The sequence below is a fragment of the Coccidioides posadasii genome, chromosome 3, assembly GCF_018416015.2.
Source record: "Coccidioides posadasii str. Silveira chromosome 3, complete sequence".
Taxonomy (NCBI): domain Eukaryota; kingdom Fungi; phylum Ascomycota; class Eurotiomycetes; order Onygenales; family Onygenaceae; genus Coccidioides; species Coccidioides posadasii.
The window spans coordinates 6071042-6089211 of NC_089409.1; the positions used below are offsets into that span (position 1 = coordinate 6071042).

Below are 18170 nucleotides of genomic sequence, written 5' to 3' on the forward strand. Positions count from 1 at the left end.
GAATTAATTAGTGAAAAATAGCTTTTCAAATATTTATAGTAACTAAGTTTTTGAACTAGGAACAAGCTATAATATAGACTACCTTGCAAATCAGAGCAGTTTTTATTAATTTTTTTGCATTTAAGAAAAAAATCAAGCTAGATTTCTAGTATCTTAACAGATTTGCTATCTTTTCTCTGATAAAAAATATGCTAGGTTTCTGGTGCTGCTATATCTGAAAAAACCAGCTACCCTTCTCACTTTTCTGCTTAGAATATACCTTATTTTTATAGTATTGGCTCTGGCATCTTGAATGTGAGTCTTTACTACTAAATTTAAGAATACTCTCAGCTGGTTTCTGAAAGCTTCTCTGCAAAAAGCTCTCTAGTTTGATACTTCTCTTCAAAAAGTATACTTGCTAGTATTAATTTAACTGATTTTTGAGATATAATTGCTCATATCTCTTAAATTTACTAGCTTGCCCTCTTGCTCTCTACTCTCTCAATAGTTTTTTTATAGTTTTTATTCTAGAAGCTGTTCCTGCAATCACAGTCTTCAAAAAAAAACTATATAGTTTGCTAGTTCTCTCAAAAAACTAGTCCTGAATTTAATAGATGTAGCTCTGGCTAAAGAAAAATCTACTATATTGAGATTTTCAGCTCTCAGTAAAACAACTGAACTAGTTTGGCTTAACTAGCAAGTGGAATACAAAATAACCCCAGAAGATTTTCTTAAGAAAGTAATTTTAAAAGATTATCTTCTGTTTTCTTATTCAAGAAGATACTTCTTGAAATATAGTTAAAATGCCTTCTACTTTTGATTCTTCTTCTGAATCTGAACAGTAAGATCTAAAGTCAATTCTTAAGCTTCTTGCTAAAGAATCTCAGAAGAAGAATCATGTTCTTGTGCAAAAAGAACTAAATGCTTGTATCTTGAGTATTTAAAAATTCTTTTTTTTAAAGAAAAAGAAGATACTACTGTTTTTAAGAACTCTGAACTTCAAAATCTTGAGAAAAGAATTATACAGCTTGAAAATCAGAAAAAAATAGCTACTGACAGTAATAATACTTTGCAAAGCTGCTATTAAGAGAAAGTATCTGCTAGTAATGCTTTCAAATCATATTCTTCTGCTCTAAAAACTGAACTAAATACTGAATCTTCAGTTAAATCTTCTTTACTCTCTAAAGTAAATGATAAAAAAGATAAAAAACAATTCTCTGAGCCAAAACTCTTTAGAGAAAGAAGACTAATTCTCAAGATGAATACTCAAGTACTTGAAGAGATTAGTAACAAAGCTTTCTTCTTCAGAAATAGAATAAATGACAGCTTTACTGAAGCAAATATTACTGAAAAACCAGCTATTTCTTCAATTGCTAAGTTATTTAGAGGACAATCTCTAATTTTAATAACAACAGAAGACTTTTCAGCTGATTTTCTTCAAAAACACAAGCAAACTTGAATATCTATATTCTCAGATCTAATAAACTTTGATATAGAGAGCATGAAAATTCACAAAGATGAGCACTGGAAAGTCTTTGTAGTTCATGGTATCTCTACAGAGATCTTCAATATAGAGAATGGATTATCTCTTCTAAAAGAAGAGGTAGAAATCTTTAACTCTATCTCTTTAAAAAGAATCCCAATCTGGTGATCTTCTGCTGAAAATAGAATACAAAAAAGATATACATCTGCTGTCTTTCATGTCCATACCAGAAAAATGAGATTTCTGAGCAACCTTTGGAAAACATTTATCTGACAACCACCAGTTTCTCAACTGAGAACTGTAGATCTACAGTATAGCAACTATTTCTTCTCATATATGTATAAAGGGTCTGAAACATATAAAATTTGGAACATATCATGCACCAGCTAAGGTTTTTGATCAGGCTTCCTAACTAAATATGGTATAGCTTTGAAAATCTTTCAAGATCAAAGGGCTTTGTTTGTTTTTTCATGTTGATTTTTCCTTCCAAAATCAACCAACTTACCAATCAACCACTCTACCTAGCTGCTGAGATTTGCTAAGTTGATTACCTAGTTAGATTGATTATTGATGGATTTGCCAATGGTTTTGTTGATAGATTCATCCCTTCAACCTTCAGACTTTACATGTTTGTTGAATCAATTCCTAGATTCCTAGGATACTACATGCTCGTTGAATTGATTCCTAGATCCCTAGGAATTCTACAAGTTCATTGAATCAATTCCTAGATTCCTAGAATCCTACATGCTTGTTGAATCATTTTTAGATCAATTTTTGTACATAGTGAATTTGCAAATAGTCATGTAATATACTTTGTAATCCACTCTAATCTACTTGTAATGGTTGATAAACCAAAAGTAGTGAGCGGAATGTTTCCAAGCTAGAAATGTAGATAAAAATATACTAAGATTCTATGGTTTTCATGGATATATGTTGATCCCAAAATCCATGTATCAGAACCAGTGGATCTATGGTTTCCGAATCCCCCCAAAATCCACTATAGGTCACATGCTCTAAATACAAACTAAACAAACACACTAACAATTTTTCATCTCAACCTTTATAATATCAAAAAAGCAGTAAATATCAAAAAGCAAGAAATGAAATAATAAATAAAAATACAGATGAATCTTTAATATCATTCTAGCTAGTATATTCTAAATACTATATGTCTTTGCTGCTGTATCTATTTGTTCAGCAGTACTCTACAAAGAAACTTATTACTTTACTAACTCTGTATTAATACACTAAAATTATCTAAGTAATTCAGCCTTTATTATAATCTAGCTATCTTGATACTGTAGTTTTACTGTAAAAGTATTATTTACTGATCTGTTATTCTTCTCTTTTTCTTTTACAGAATGTTCTCTCTAAGTTAATAAAATATTAAATAGCTAATTAGAATATGTTTTGCTGATTATATTTTTTTTCTGTACTTGTATCTTTTATTCTCTATTTCTGAGATTTGTATTCTTGACAGAAATTAATTTAAATCTATATTTCTAATTTATATCTAGACTAGAATAAATAATAGTGATTTTGTCAGTTTTGTGTAAATCTTGACAATACTCTTGATTAATTTTGATACTATATTGTAAAGAATTCAGCTGATACTTTCACTATATTATTTCTTCTTTTACATATCTAGTATATATAGCATGATTCTTCTCTTCAAACAAATTAATAATCTTTTGAGATATAATATCTTCTTAGCTATATAATCTGTATTGATCTACATTTTTCTATTTATTATATTATATATTATATATTAATATTAATATTATTATTATTATTATTATTATTATTATTATTATTATTATTATTTATTATAGTCTTATATAGTCAGTAACTATAAAGACTATCTAGTAGCTAATTTGTTAGAATTTACTTAGTATACATTGCAGAAACTGAAAAAGAGAAAAATTAAAGTATTTTAAAGCAATATAAGATGTTCTTTCTCCACAAAAGTCAAATAACAGATAGTATGTAATATTAATTTCAAAGAAAAACAAAAATTCTTGTAGCAAAGTGATACAAATTAAGAAGAAATAAAGTTAATATACTTGAGAAAGTCACTATCTAGTGGCTATTTCAGTATATTTCAGGAATAAAACTAATCATTTTAGATCTAATTCAGTTTCAAAAATAAAATTTAAAGATAGTTGAGAAATATTAAATTTGTGTTAAATTTTTCTTCTTTTAGTTTGATAAGCTAAGCAATCTAATAGTAGATGCTTTAGGTTTTCAATACAGGTGCAGAAATAACATAAATTGGAGAAGTAGTTAGATAATCTTACTAGATAAGATCTGAAATATTCATAATCAAGCTTTAATTAGCAAATAGTTGACTATATCTTCTTAGATATAGAAAGAGTAGATGCTTTCTATCTGAGTTTTATCTTAAATTAAAAGTAGTAATTTGTAGACCTTTTCTTATTAAAAAGATTTTCATACTACTTTATTATTACTTGTTCTTTTATTTATCTTTTTATATAAGAGATATATATTTCTCTAAACAAACTTGATTTAATTCTGTAGCTTTCTTTGCTGCTAGATCAGCTTCTTTATTTTCATGTATATTTACATGTTCAGAAACCTAATAAGAATGTAGATTAATTTGCTGATTTTTAATATACTTAGCAGTTTTTCTTATAGTGTTACAAATGTAGGCCCAGACCAACCAAGTACCAGATAATATTAGATGTTCAGAGAAATTTATATAATTTCCAACTCTGAATATATAAGAATCATATAATTTATACAGATTATAGAAACTCAAGTATTCAGTCTTCTAGTTAAAGAACTCTGATATTCTATGTATAACTCTCTTTTATCAGTTGTAAGCACCAGATCTACTTAGCTCTTTTGTATCTCAAATTCTGAAAAAATCTACATAATTTACATCCAGTTTTTCTAACATTCTAAACACTTTAACATACAATTGTTTAAGTTAGTACAATGTCACCAAGATCTACAAGACAAACTATAACAACACTCTATATTGCAGACTTAATAGATATAGATATCAATATGAAGAGAATGAACAATAATAAAGATACTAGTAGTAGTAAAGCTATTACTAGTAAAACACTAGTAAATAATACAGTATTACAAATGTAGACCTAGACAAACCAAGCACCAGATAATATTAGATGTTTAAAAGAAACTTACATGATCTCAACTCTGAATATATAAGAATTATATAATTTATACAGATTATGGAAATCTTAGTGTTCAGTCTTCTAGTTAGAGAATCTCTACATTCTACACATGACTTTCTTTTATCAGTTGCAGACATCAGACCTACTTAGTTCTTTTGTATCTCTTTCTGAGAAAATCTATATAATCTACAACTAGTTCTTCTAATATTCTGAATGCTTCAACATATAATTGCCTAAGTTAGTATAATGCTACCAAGACCTACAAGATAAACTATAATAATACCTCATATTGCAGAGTTGATAGAGATAGATATCAATATAAAGAAAATAAATATTAATAAAAATACTAGTAGCAGTAAAGTTATCATCAGTAATAGAGTGGTATCTGGTTCCAGAATTTCCCATTCCAGTCCCAGATTCCTGTCCCAATTCCTGTTCTGAGGACAGGATCAGGTTGAAGCTCAGCTTAATAGGATGGGACTGGGTTATTTAACAGCATATTGAGATAGTTCTGTGGAAACTGGAATTGGGATAGGATTGGGACCAGAATCAAAATCTAGCTAGTAGAACAGGCCCAGAATCTGACATGACAAAATGAGATAGAACCAGAATTTCAATATTGTATATGGAATGGGATCAGTAAAGTGTAGAATGAGATCAGAAACTTCAGTCCTATTTATATTGTTAAAAAGTAATAAAATTTAGTAATAGTCCTAACATAATTTATTCAACTTCAGAAAAGTACCAAAATTTGATAACACTCTTTGCATAATTAAATTATATTGTAAGCTATTAGCTACTTGAGTCTATCTATTGATAACATTGACATATTTTCTGTTTCTTATCTGAATTAAGTAGTGGATTTAGCAGGCTTGCAATCTCTTCTCATACAATCTCTAGAATATCTTGATCATCTTAATTATCTTGAATAACTTTCTTGGCCAACTTCTTATGTGATATGAGTGCTTCATCTAGCATATGCATCTTATCTTTATGTTTAAGTAGCATGATCTTCTTAATTGTAGATGCATGGAGCTGTGATTATTAATAATAACATATATTCCAAGCAATATTGAAAACCTATTCTATCTCAATCTCTGTTAAAGATATAGCCAGAATGTCTCTTGCCATCTGAGCAACAGTTAGAAAATCAGACTTTAGCATTCTTCACTGTTTCAGAATTAAAGCTTGAAATAATATCAAATTCTTGTTATTTAAATATTGCTTCATTTTATTTTGAAAATTTGCTTGTCTTTAATAAGATCTCTCAAAAATTATTTACTTAGTATTCTAGAGAAGTTAGCAGAGAGAAAATCAGAATAATACTTATAACAAACATATATTATTTATATCAAGTATTACTTCTCTTGACTGTTCATATTTCTTATAATACTTTTTGTAAAATCTTAAAATATATTATCAGTATGTTTCATGCTCATTACTGATTCAATTCTCTAAATCATATACTCTTATATAATGTGATAGATGAAGAGCAGCAGCTATAGCTAGCAGCTTACTCTTTGAATGCTCAGTATTACCATAATATTTCTGGAATTTCAAGTTAACAACTTTGATAGCTTCTTGAATATTCTCTCTTGTTATCAACTATTGGGTCTTATTCTTCTCAAAGATAATTATATGTTGTCTATATCAGATGAATCATTAAGTCTGTTGTTTTGAACAGTATCTTGATAAATTAACTAAATGACTGCAACAGTTCAATTATATACTCTAGCTGCTTTTACTCATAGTTTAATAAGTAAAGTCTTTAGTATTTTGGTGATAAGTTCTGAATTCATGAGTTCACAGCTTGTTAAAGCAACAAGATATGAACACATATCTTATAGATAGAATTTTATCTTATGCAAATATCTTGAATTATCTTGCACTGGTTCTCTTGTTAATATTTTCAAAAATGTACAGTGAGTTAAGAGAAGACATTAATTACATTAGCAACAAGATAAATCTATTATCAAGCAAAGATTAGTAAATTAACTCAAGTATATCAAGACCATTATCAAATTTTGTTATCTTTCTAAGAGTATTTGCAAATATATCTGTTGATGCTAGATTATTAGTAATTAAGCTCTTATTAAAGATAGTGGGTAAAGTATTATTATCTAGCTGAATCTTGAGATTGCAAACCAGCTCTTGAACCACAAGTTAAATTATATAAGCAAGATAAAGTATTATTTTACTTTCTGCATTTCAATTAGTTATCTTGTTCAACTGCTGCAATGCTGACTTCAACTAATGTGTAAGATATGCTTATATAATATCATTGTTTGATGTATTATTACTTATAATTACAAGAAGATTGCTCTCAAGTCTTCATACTACTAGTAATTATTAAAAAATCTCTATCATATTCTTGCCAGTATAAGCACTTTCTAAACTTTTAAAACTCAGTAAATACTTACAGTACTCCCAATTCTTTATAATATAATAATTATTAATTATCATAAAGACAAGATTATTGGAACTTGTTCAATTATTTACTATCAGAGATATCTTGATTATTGAATTATAGTTAAAAAGAAGATTTTAGAATAGCTAATTATATATATTATTTATAATCTAATATAATGTTCCTCATGTGGATATCTGTAAAGCTATTACAGAGTTAAGCATGGTTATTAATATACAAAATGCTGGATTCTCAATAACATAAAATAAGAGATTCAAGAATATTAATATTTGCACAAGCTGCTGGAGAAAATTATCTTGATTACATTCAGAAACAGACAGATCTGAATCTGTTCAAGAATGCTTTGAAAACTGTTGCTAAGATATCAGAATTATTACTAAAATTTGTTACATTTCAGAAATTAGAATCCATAATCTACTATTATATTAATCAGAGTATTACTCTGTTTATTACTAGTTTTTGTACAATCTTTGCTTATTAAATGCTTCTTCAGATCACTTGTATTATTTTGAGAAAAGCTTGAATAACTAAAAAAGATTTAGTAATGCTTGCAAATTATCTCTGGAGTACTCTTAGAATACTCTGCCATCTGATTAAATTTTAATCAAAAATCAGAATAGTATTGCTTTATCTTTCAGTTAAGATCACCATGCTTTTTATTATTAATTAACTCAGCAGCTTCAGTAGTCAATCATCAAGTAATAAATAACTTATAATGCAGCTCTTTTCACAATACAAATTATTTTTTTCCATGTTAAACTATAATTAATTCTGAAGAAATCTTTGTAGATTTTGCTTGTTTGCTGGCTTTAGTTGTTAGATTTTTTTTTTTTTTTCACAATCAAATTGATTTTTCTCTAAGTTCTACCTTAGTCAAAAAAGTAACAAAATGTGATCAGAGCCTGAGCAAAATTTGATAATCTCTAGATAGTTAGTCTTATTTTACTTTGTAAGTACAGTAATCAACTACAAAATCTTCTTTATCAACAAAATAGAACATTTTTCTTCAGGAAAATAAAATATTTTGTCAATTTAATGATATTTCATTCTCAAATTAATATGAAAAAAGAACTAAAAACCTAACTTTCTTCTCTAAATATTAATAATTCAATTATTCTCTATCTTATTGTTCTTCTTATCATTCTTATTAGAGAACACCACAATCTCAAAATCATTTTTCTTCATCTTTTCTGAAACAGATAGGCTGTTGTTGTCTTTACTCAGATTTTATAATTAATTTAGAGATTCTCTTATCTTTTTCTTAATCTTCTCTCTCAACACACCAACTACAGTAAGATAATTATAATTATGAGTTATGATCTTGATCTCAAGTCTGGCTATTATTTAGCAGAATCAGATCTCTCTACATGCAGCAATAGAATGCTGCATCTGACTTATTTTAATTTAAATATATCAGAATCATTACTAAATTTTATTACTTTTGAATTCTATCTTCTTTTTCTATCAAGCTTCATTCTTAATCTCTGTAGTTTTTTTTTAGTAATACTTCTTCTTCTTCTCTCTCTTCTTTTGCTGAGAGATTATAAGCTAATGCTTATAATACTTTTTTGACTTACTCTTAATAAATTACTTGATTATCAACTTTTTAATAACTTCATCTTTAATTATCTTGTAATTCTTCTTATTACTATCCTGTCTGCAATGAATATTAATATAATTCAACACAAACCACTAAGAGTATATATTACTTATGTTTTGCTCAGATTTTCTTTAGCATATAATAATATATCTTGTAATCTGTCTCTTCTGTCTTGAATATATCTTTTTGATGATCTTTCAAGATCTGGCAATGCTCCCATGCCACACAAGTCCTCTCTCTTATTGAATATTGTTTTGGCCCCATCTTCACAATTATATTTGATAAGTTGAATTACTGACTACAAAATAATAAGATTATAAAGTATATTAATCAAGTACTTGTATAAAATAATTACTATATATATTGTTTACATTCTACAGATATATTGCTATAGGCAAGCTCAACATGTTATTGCTATACTGGCTACAGAATAATAGAATTATAGAGTGTACTAATTAACTACTGTAGAATGATTACTATACATATTATTTACATTCTACAAACATGTTGCTATAAACAAAATCAATATATTATTGCTATACTAGCTACAGAATAATAATATCAGATTAGTCTCTTTTCTCTTCTCTTTCTCTTTTTCTTCTTCTTCTTTCTCTTCAGAGCTAATATTGATAATTTCTCTCTCCCCTCTCATCTTTTTATTTACTGCACTTCAACATTCATCCATACAATAAATATATACTGCAACAAAATAAGTTATGTTAAGAAATAAGTACTTACAGAATACTGCTCTGGTGTATATTATTTACTAACAAGATGTTAATTTTTTCTATGTATATTTATTTTGCACAGCTGGAGAGAAGTGGCACAAGACTATATTGAAAGAATAGACTCTGAAGAAGAGTAATTAACATAAAGTTAATAAAGATATTAATCTGATTAACTTTAATCAGAAGAATCTCTATCTCTGCCTTCTCATTCAAAATTAAAAGATCAGCACTTGTATATCAAAAAGTAATAATTTTTGATAATAGTCTTGATGCTAATTAATGAAAATAGATGCTATCAAGAAAATCTGCTACTTTCAAAGCTCTACTGAGCTAATCTTGCCAGTGGTCTTGTTTCAGTAATTAATTTGAGAAATTACTTTGTCTTGTTATCAAGAATATAAATATCACTGGCAATGTACTACTATTAAGTTACTTCAGAAGATGACTAAAGCAATCTTATATACTTTATTTAAGTGTAAGTTACTTTTAGTAATAGTATTAATAATTATACTAAGTAATATAAACTCTGTTATGACAATGACACATCATAAGTATGTTACAGTTAATACTAATGATATGAAGCTTATTCTTAATATTAATACTAAAATTAGGTCAAACTATTTCAGTTTGATTAATACATCTGATTGCTCTGTCTCTGCCACCACCACCTACTATCTGTATACTACCTCCACCTTACTAACTACTGCTGCTGCTGCTCCATCATCACTGCCACTGCCCACTATCATCTCTCTGTCTTCCCTCAGCACTGTCAGGATCCCCACCTGTTAAATAACAGATATTAGAGCCCCTGTCCAGTTCACAAAGCCAGTTCTGAAAAAGCAGAAGAAGAAGAAGAAATAAAAAAAAAAAAGAAAAAAAAAGAAGAATAATAATAATAAAGATGATAATAATAATAATTATCTTGCTATTTAAATAGTTTCTGTTTGTTTGCTAGCTTCAGTTATTAGTTAGTTTTAATACTTTGTTTCTTTTAACAATCAAATTAATTTTCCTAAAAGTTCCACCTTCATCAAAAAAGTAATAAAATTTGATAACAGTCTACACAAAATTTGATCAGTTTGACTCTTCCCTATAAATTTGATATAATGGGACTGGGAATTCTAATCCTATTCTGGTTTCACTATGAACCTGACTGAAATAGGAAATAGAAGTTTATCATCTTTGCTGAAATAGAATGTAGGATATGATTTTCTATTTGAGGATGGGACTAGGAAATAATTTCTAGAATAGGAATAAAAATAGAATCTCAAGCTCTTAAGTGGGATAGGACATAGGACTGAGATTCCATATTTAGGATTTCAGCTGTTTCTAAATTCAGGACCAAGACCAGGTTCAATGGAAAATGAAATTCTATTCTGGTCCCAAATACCAGCCTAGTGTAAGTACTATATTATTATCTTTCCAGACTAGACAGAGAATCTTATTCTCAGGTTAGTAGTATAAAGTATTGTAGAGAATCTTTGCTAAGCTACCATGCTTCTTGAGCTCTTGAAGAATAGTAGATAATTTATCTGGTCATGTAGTTTCACAAGCTTCATATTCTTGCTCTTATAGATAGCTGAATAAAGTCATTAACAAGAAGTAGTTATCCATATAAATTAAGTAGCCAGTAACTTTCTTTAAATGAATATCTTCAAGCTCAGGCAAGGGGCATAGCAGCAAATTAGATGAAATAGTAGAAAGTTGCTTAATTAACTTCACTACTAGAAATTCAGTTTTGGTCAACTCTGAGTGCTGTAGCATATGCAAAATACCTAATTAATGACTACTTATGTAAAAGATTCAAAAATAGTTCTGTTCTGCTAAGCTAAAGATCTTATATCTCTGCTTAATTAACTTGTTAGATATTTTAACTGTGTGCTTGCTGTAGTCAAAGCACTGAATCATTATCTTATTAATTAAGAAAGTTGAGCCTGATTGGTAGTAGCATCTATATATAGTATGAAAATTTGATAATAAGGGGTTTTGATTTATCAAATAAGCTCTGAGTGCTGTGGAGATTTGGGTCTAATATATAAATATACTACTTGAGCTGCTTAAATCACTTAAATATTATATAGAAATCAGACAAGTAAATAGATTCTTGTTTAATATTCTTCTGTTAGTATTAACAAAGCTGCAGAGACTGATGTACTCTCATATAAATAATTATACTAAGAAATATCTTGATCTTGATGGTGGTAGTTAATTTTCAGAAACAGTTATGATCAGCAGTAGATTTTATCTGCTGAATTCCTATATATTAATTTATAGCTTTCACAATTTGCAATATATCTTTCTCAGTAATATAGAGAGTAAATAAGATAGCTAGGCTTATAGTATTAATATCAGCAGAAAGATCTAGTACAGACAGACAGTGAAAGTATTTCATAAATTTAAAGTTAGGAGTTTTCATCTGAGAGACTTTCTTTATAACTTTCTTGACAGTTCATTTGCATTTTCTTGCTGATTTTGCTTGCTCTATTAAAATAGTCAGTTCTAATAGCTATAAAGATCTCTAAATAAGTAGAATTATCTGTGAAATTGGATGCAGATTCTCTGTTGTTGGGTTCCTTGTTGAGAGATTTCATTCTTGCTCCAGGAATTAAGAAGGTGAAAACACATTTTTTGAAAAGGTAAAAAAAACACATTTTTTGAAATCAACACAAAAACCAGTAATGAACATGTTTTGCTTAACCAATAAATTCCCATATATTTTAGTATGTGAACTTATTGGTCAGAAAAATGCCATTAATACTGTAGTTTATAATCTGGTGCCAAGGCGCTAATTTTGCCTGGCGGCCGGACGAGGGGATAAAAAGATACTAGAATTTAGTAAAGATTGGTCAAAATTTGCGGAGATTAATTTAGCTCAGCTATACCAAGAGTATCAAGTTGATAGAGCTGATTTAGTGCTGGCATAAAGTCTGGAGAGCAAAGATCAAATGAAAAGAGGTAGAAAGATAAGATAAAAGTAAATAAAATAAGAACTCTAGCTTACTTGGTACATCTCAACAAAAATATAAGTAAGCAAGAGTCTTGACAAGGAAAATCAAAATAAAAAAGTGTTCAGTAAGGGATTTTTCAGATAGAAATAGTATAATAACACAACAAATAATAGAAATATAATAAAGAAAATTTGAAGTTGGTATAAAGAGTGTTATTGAGGTTGTCTTTCAAATTTCAGATGAAAAAACCATGTAGTTACTGAGTAATAGTGTGAGAAGTTAGATAATAGATCTTTAATTCTCTATTCAGATGGATTAAAAGCTGAAGAAAATCAATATGCTGGTGCTGATGTATATAATTTACAAGATAATATCAGATTCTCATGAAATCTAGATAAATATCTTGAAGTCTTTAATGCAGAACTGTTTACTATAGATAAAGCATTTAAATTAACAAGTTCTATCTCTCAATCTCAGTTAAGATTAATATCAGATATCTGAGTGTTTTCTGATAGTCAAGCTGCTATTCAGAGCCTTATAAATCAAGATCTTAATTCTGACTTATATTATTTCCAATCTATAAGAAAAACTACTAAGTATATTAAAAATCAGCAAATTAATCTACATTTTCATTGGGTTCCTGCACATGTAAATATACATGGAAATGAAGAAGCTAATCTAGCAGCAAAAAAAGCTACAGAATTAAATCAAGTTTATTCAAAAAGATATATATCTCTTACTTATATAAAAAGATAAATAAAAGAACAAGTAATAATAAAGTAGTATGAAGATTTTTTTAATAGAGAAAGCTATACAAATCATTACTTTTAATTTAAAAGAAAATTCACATGAAAAGTATTAGCTCTTTCTATATCTAAAAAGATATAATTAGCTATCTGTCAATCAAAGCTTGATTATAAATATTTCAGATCTTATTTAATAAAATTAACTGACTACTCTTCCAACTTATACTATTTCTACAATTATGTTGAAAATCTAAAGCATCTACTATTAAACTGCTTAGCTTATCAAACTGAAAGAAGAAAAATTTGACAAGAACTTAATATTTCTTAACTATTTTTAAATTTTATTTTTGAAACTGAATTAGATCTAAAATGATTAGTTTTTTTTCTAAAATGTACTAAAATAACTACTAGACAGTAGCTTTCTCAAACATGTTAACTTTATTTCTTTAATTTGTATCACACTTTTACAAGGATTTTGTTTTTCTTTGAAATTTATTTTATATATTATCTGTTATTTAACTTTTGTGAAGAAAAAACATTTCATACTGTCTTGAAATACTTTGATTTTTCTCTTTTTTCAGTTTCTACAATGTACACTAAATAAATTCTAACAGATAAGCTGCTAGATAGTCTTTATAGTCACTGACTACATAAGACTATAATAAATAATAATAATAATAATAATAATAATAATAATAGTTAATCTAAACTAGTTCAGTTGTTTTACTAAAAGCTGAAAATCTCAATATAGTAGATTTTTCTTTAGTCAGAACTACATCTATTAAATTCTGAACTTGTTTTTTAAGAGAACTAGCAAACTATATAGTTGTTCTTGAAGACTGTAATTACAGAAACAGCTTCTAGAATAAAAACTATAAAAAAACTATTGAAAAAGTAGAAAGCAAGAGAGCAAGCTAGTAAATCTAAGAGATATAAGCAATTATGTCTCAAAAATTAGTTAGATTAATACTAGCAAGTATATTTTTTAAAGAGAAATATTAAACTAGAGAGCTTCTTGCAGGGAAGTTTTCAGAAACCAGCTGAGAAGTAGTAAAGACTTATATTCAAGATACCAAAGCCAGTACTATAAAATTAAGATATATTCTGAGCAGAAAGTTAAAAAAAGCATCTGGTTTTTTTATATATAGCAGCACCAGAAAGCAAGCATATCTTTTATCAGATAAAAAAGATAGCAAACCTGTCAAGTTACTAAAGATCTAGTTGGATTTTTTTCTTAAATACAGAGAAATTAATAAAAACTGCTCTGATTTGCAAAGTAGTCTATATTATAGCTTGTTTCTAGTTTGAAAACTTGGTTATTATAAGTATTTAAAAAGCTATTTTTCACTAATTAATTCTGATTTCTCAGCTATTAAACAGTATAGAACATACTAGAATTTAGTAAAGATTAGTCAGAATTTGCAGGAATTAATTTAGCTCAGCTATATCAAGATTATCAAGTTGATAGAGCTGATTTAGTGCTGGTGCAAAGCTTGTGAAGTAAAGATCAGATAAGAAGAGATAGAGAGATAAAATAAGAGTAGATAAAATAAGAACTCTAGCTTACTTAATACAGCTCAACAAAAATGTGAGTAAGCAAGAGTCTTAGCAAGAAAAAGCAAAATAAAAAAGTGTCCAGTAAGAGATTTTTCAGATAGAAATAGTATAATAATATAACAAATAATAGAGATATAATAAAGAAAATTTGATAATTTGTATAAAAAGTGCTATTGAGATTGTCTCTAAAAATTCAGATGAAAAAATCATGTAGTTGCTGAATAATAATATGAGAAGTGTTTCTGATAGGTGCAAAGCTAGCACCATGTATTTTCACTTATATCTCAACAACTTGCAAGGCAAACCAAGTGAAAATTGGAGGAATTCTTAGGTAGAGAAATAGCTTTCAAATAAATATAGTACCATCTGATTTGAACAAGAATTAACTGAGTTGTGAAAAGAGCATTCTGTGGATTGTTCTGTATACAACTTATAAGATAATATTAGATTCTTATAGAATCTAGACAAACATCTTAAAGCTTTTAATACAAAACTGTTTGCTATAGATAAAGTATTTAAATTAGCAAGTTTTATTTCTTAATTTTAATCAAGATTAATATCAAATATCTGGATATTTTCTGATAGTCAAGCTGCTATTCAAAGACTCATGAATCAAGATCTCAATTCTAGCTTATATTATCTTCAATCTATAAGAAAAATGTAAGGATTCGCCGCGAACCCCTTACACAGACAAACAGCACCCGCGAGGGCCAGAGGTCTCAGCTTGTGAGCTACTGGGAGTTGCATGTGTCCTCGCGAGGCACTAAGTCATGTGCTCATGAGCACACATAAAAGGCTGTCACTGCACAAACCCCTTGCTGGGAGCCAGTGGCAATCTTGTTTACAAGTCATATATAGTTGCCAGAATACAGACCTTTTACCTCATGTACTCTTTTTCCATGTATATTTCCCCTAGAGATTCATTGTCACGCTGATCCACACGTACGATCCTCACAAAAAACTACTAAGTATATTAAAAATCAGCAAATTAATCTACATCTTTATTAGATTTCTGCATGTATAAATATACATGAAAATAAAAAAGCTAATCTAGCAGTAAAAAATACTACAGAATTAAATCAAGTTTATTTAAAGAGATATATATCCTTATTTATATTAAAAGATAAATTAAAGAACAAGTAATAATACAGTAGTATGAAAATCTTTTTAATAAAGAAAGTTCTATAAATTACTATTTAGTTCAAAATAAAATTTCAATAAAAAGCATCTACTCTTTCTATATTTAAGAAGATATGGTTAATTATTTGTTAATTAAAGCTTGATTATAAATATTTCAGATTTTATCTAATAAGATTATCTGACTACTCTTTTAACTTATACTATTTCTGTAATTATGTTGAAAATTTAAATCATTTATTATTAAACTACTTAGCTTATTAAACTAAAAGAAGAAAAATTTAATAAGAACTTGATATTTTCTAACTATCTTTAAATTTAATCTTTAAAACTGAATTAGATCTAAAATAGCTAGTTTTATTTCTGAAATATACTGAAATAGTCACTAAATAATAGTTTTTTCAAATATATTAATTTTATTTTCTTTTAATTTTTATCACACTGCTATAAGAATTTTTGCTTTTTTCTGATATTAATATTATATACTATCTGTTATTTGATTTTTGTGGAGAAAGAATATTTTATATTGTCTTGAAATACTTTGATTTTTCTCTTGTTCAGTTTCTACAATGTCTACTAAGTAAATTCTAACAGATAAGCTGCTAAGTAGTCTTCATAGTCACTGACTGCATAAGACTATAATGAATAATAATAATAATAATAATATTTTAAAGTTAAAATTTCTAGTAAGTAACTAGGCAAAGTATGCATATAATAAGTCTATACAGAGTATATATAAATAAAGCTGAAAGGAAAAAAAAATAAAAAGAAAAAATAAGTAAAGTACAAGTTCAGAGTAACAGCACTTTTAAACTGTTAAAATGGTGGAAGGAAAAATGGGTAACCTCCACTTTTAGCTCGGAAAATACTCATGAGAAAGCTGTACATGCCTAATAAAATTATGCTCCAAATAACAACACTTGCCTGCTGTGCCTTGGTGTCAACAATCTGTGGTGTTTTTGTGGCTAACGCTATGATAGTGAAAGACAAAAGCCCATCTTGAAAATAAATATTAGTACCTAGATATTCACATTTCCATAGTTTAGAAAAGCTGGGACTTACATATTGCAGCAATGATTTGGCTTTCCAGCCCAAACTGGTTTGAAAACCCGCTAGCAAAATAGGTTATTCCACCTTTGCCATCACCAGTCACATATGGAACCTTTCGAATGTGATTAAACATATGACCGCTCGTGAAGAGAAGGAGGGCAATCAAACTCATAGCAGCCCATATAGTTCGGTTGCGTACAACTGGCAAGATGTAGGGAGAAGAGGCTGCAAAAATCGAAATAAGGCAGAGAAGGGAAGTAGTTATTCCCAGGATTCGGGTGTAGTTTACCGGACGAACTATATCAAGGCTTGGACTTTCGGGAAGGTGGCGGCTGATCCAGGTGTAAAGCTGGTCCGCGGAAACAGGTCTGGAGTAGATCAAAATGATGCTCCAATGCCAACGTGAATTTCCCTTGCCATGACTTACCCATTAAAATCATATCGAAGGGGCGAACTGTTCTGTCTAGCAGCAGGTCCAACAGTTGGAGGAAAGAGGAGTAGCACAGGGGCGGTTTGAAGAATGAGCTAGCCTCACATTCAGTTAATGTCATCTATTCTTGAATGTTTCTCGCTACCTTTTGGAAAACAGCTTTCCCTTGATCGAAATCGAGTGTACCAAAGAGTAGTCTTGTCGAAGGGTGAGAGGCCTTATTCCAGCTCTTCGCTAACAAATCCCATTCCGGCTGCATATCTCGACATAGTTGACATCCATAACGAGCCTCAACTGCCGTAAGAAGAATAGCGACATGGTAATCGCGAGGATCAGATACAATCTCGTTGTAGCTTGAATCGTCAAGTTGAATTGGCAACAAGGATTTGGGAAGGGAGCTGAATTGGGTGAACTTGTCTAGGCCAGAGACCACATTGGAGGCAAAGAAAAAATTCAGACTAATAAGGAACAAGTTAACTGTTTGCTTGACACCCATCATTTTTGATTATATCATGAAGGTCAAGGCAGAAGAGGTCACAATTCAAGCCTTTCGAAGGTGCCCAGTGGTCAAGTTATTCGAATTACTCTGTACTCCGTACTCCGTACGGAGTACCTGGTATGCCAAAGAAGGTGGCACAAACTAACCATTTTAAGTTTAGCATTGCTTAATCACTTTCTAACTTAATGTTTCTGACAACTTAACGTACTTCCCGGCGAACTTGATCACCCGGCGAACTTGCCCGGCGAACTTGATCATTTGTTCACATGATATAAAACTTAATACTCAACTTGCTTGGCTTCACTGTACAGTGTACAGGCTACTAGTCCTAGGCACCATGTAAAGGTGCAAGCCTTGTCTAGATGTTGTACACAGGCTCTGTATGACTGGAGTAAATGAAATTATACATACCTAGCTGCCCGCT

The 18170-nt window shown here is 28.9% G+C and overlaps 1 protein-coding gene across 1 annotated transcript; it reads right to left on the bottom strand.

The window, feature by feature from the left end:
* Positions 1–16551: 16551 nt before the first annotated feature.
* On the bottom strand, positions 16552–17808 carry OST3 (oligosaccharyl transferase subunit ost3/OST6). The gene is made up of 4 exons (XM_003066811.2): positions 17393–17808; positions 17245–17342; positions 16830–17185; positions 16552–16765 (listed from the first exon to the last, which is right to left on the bottom strand). The coding sequence occupies exons 1-4, from the start codon at positions 17744–17746 to the stop codon at positions 16584–16586; spliced, it is 990 nt and encodes a 329-aa protein (XP_003066857.2). The 5' UTR covers positions 17747–17808; the 3' UTR covers positions 16552–16583.
* Between the last annotated feature and the right edge of the window lie 362 nt (positions 17809–18170).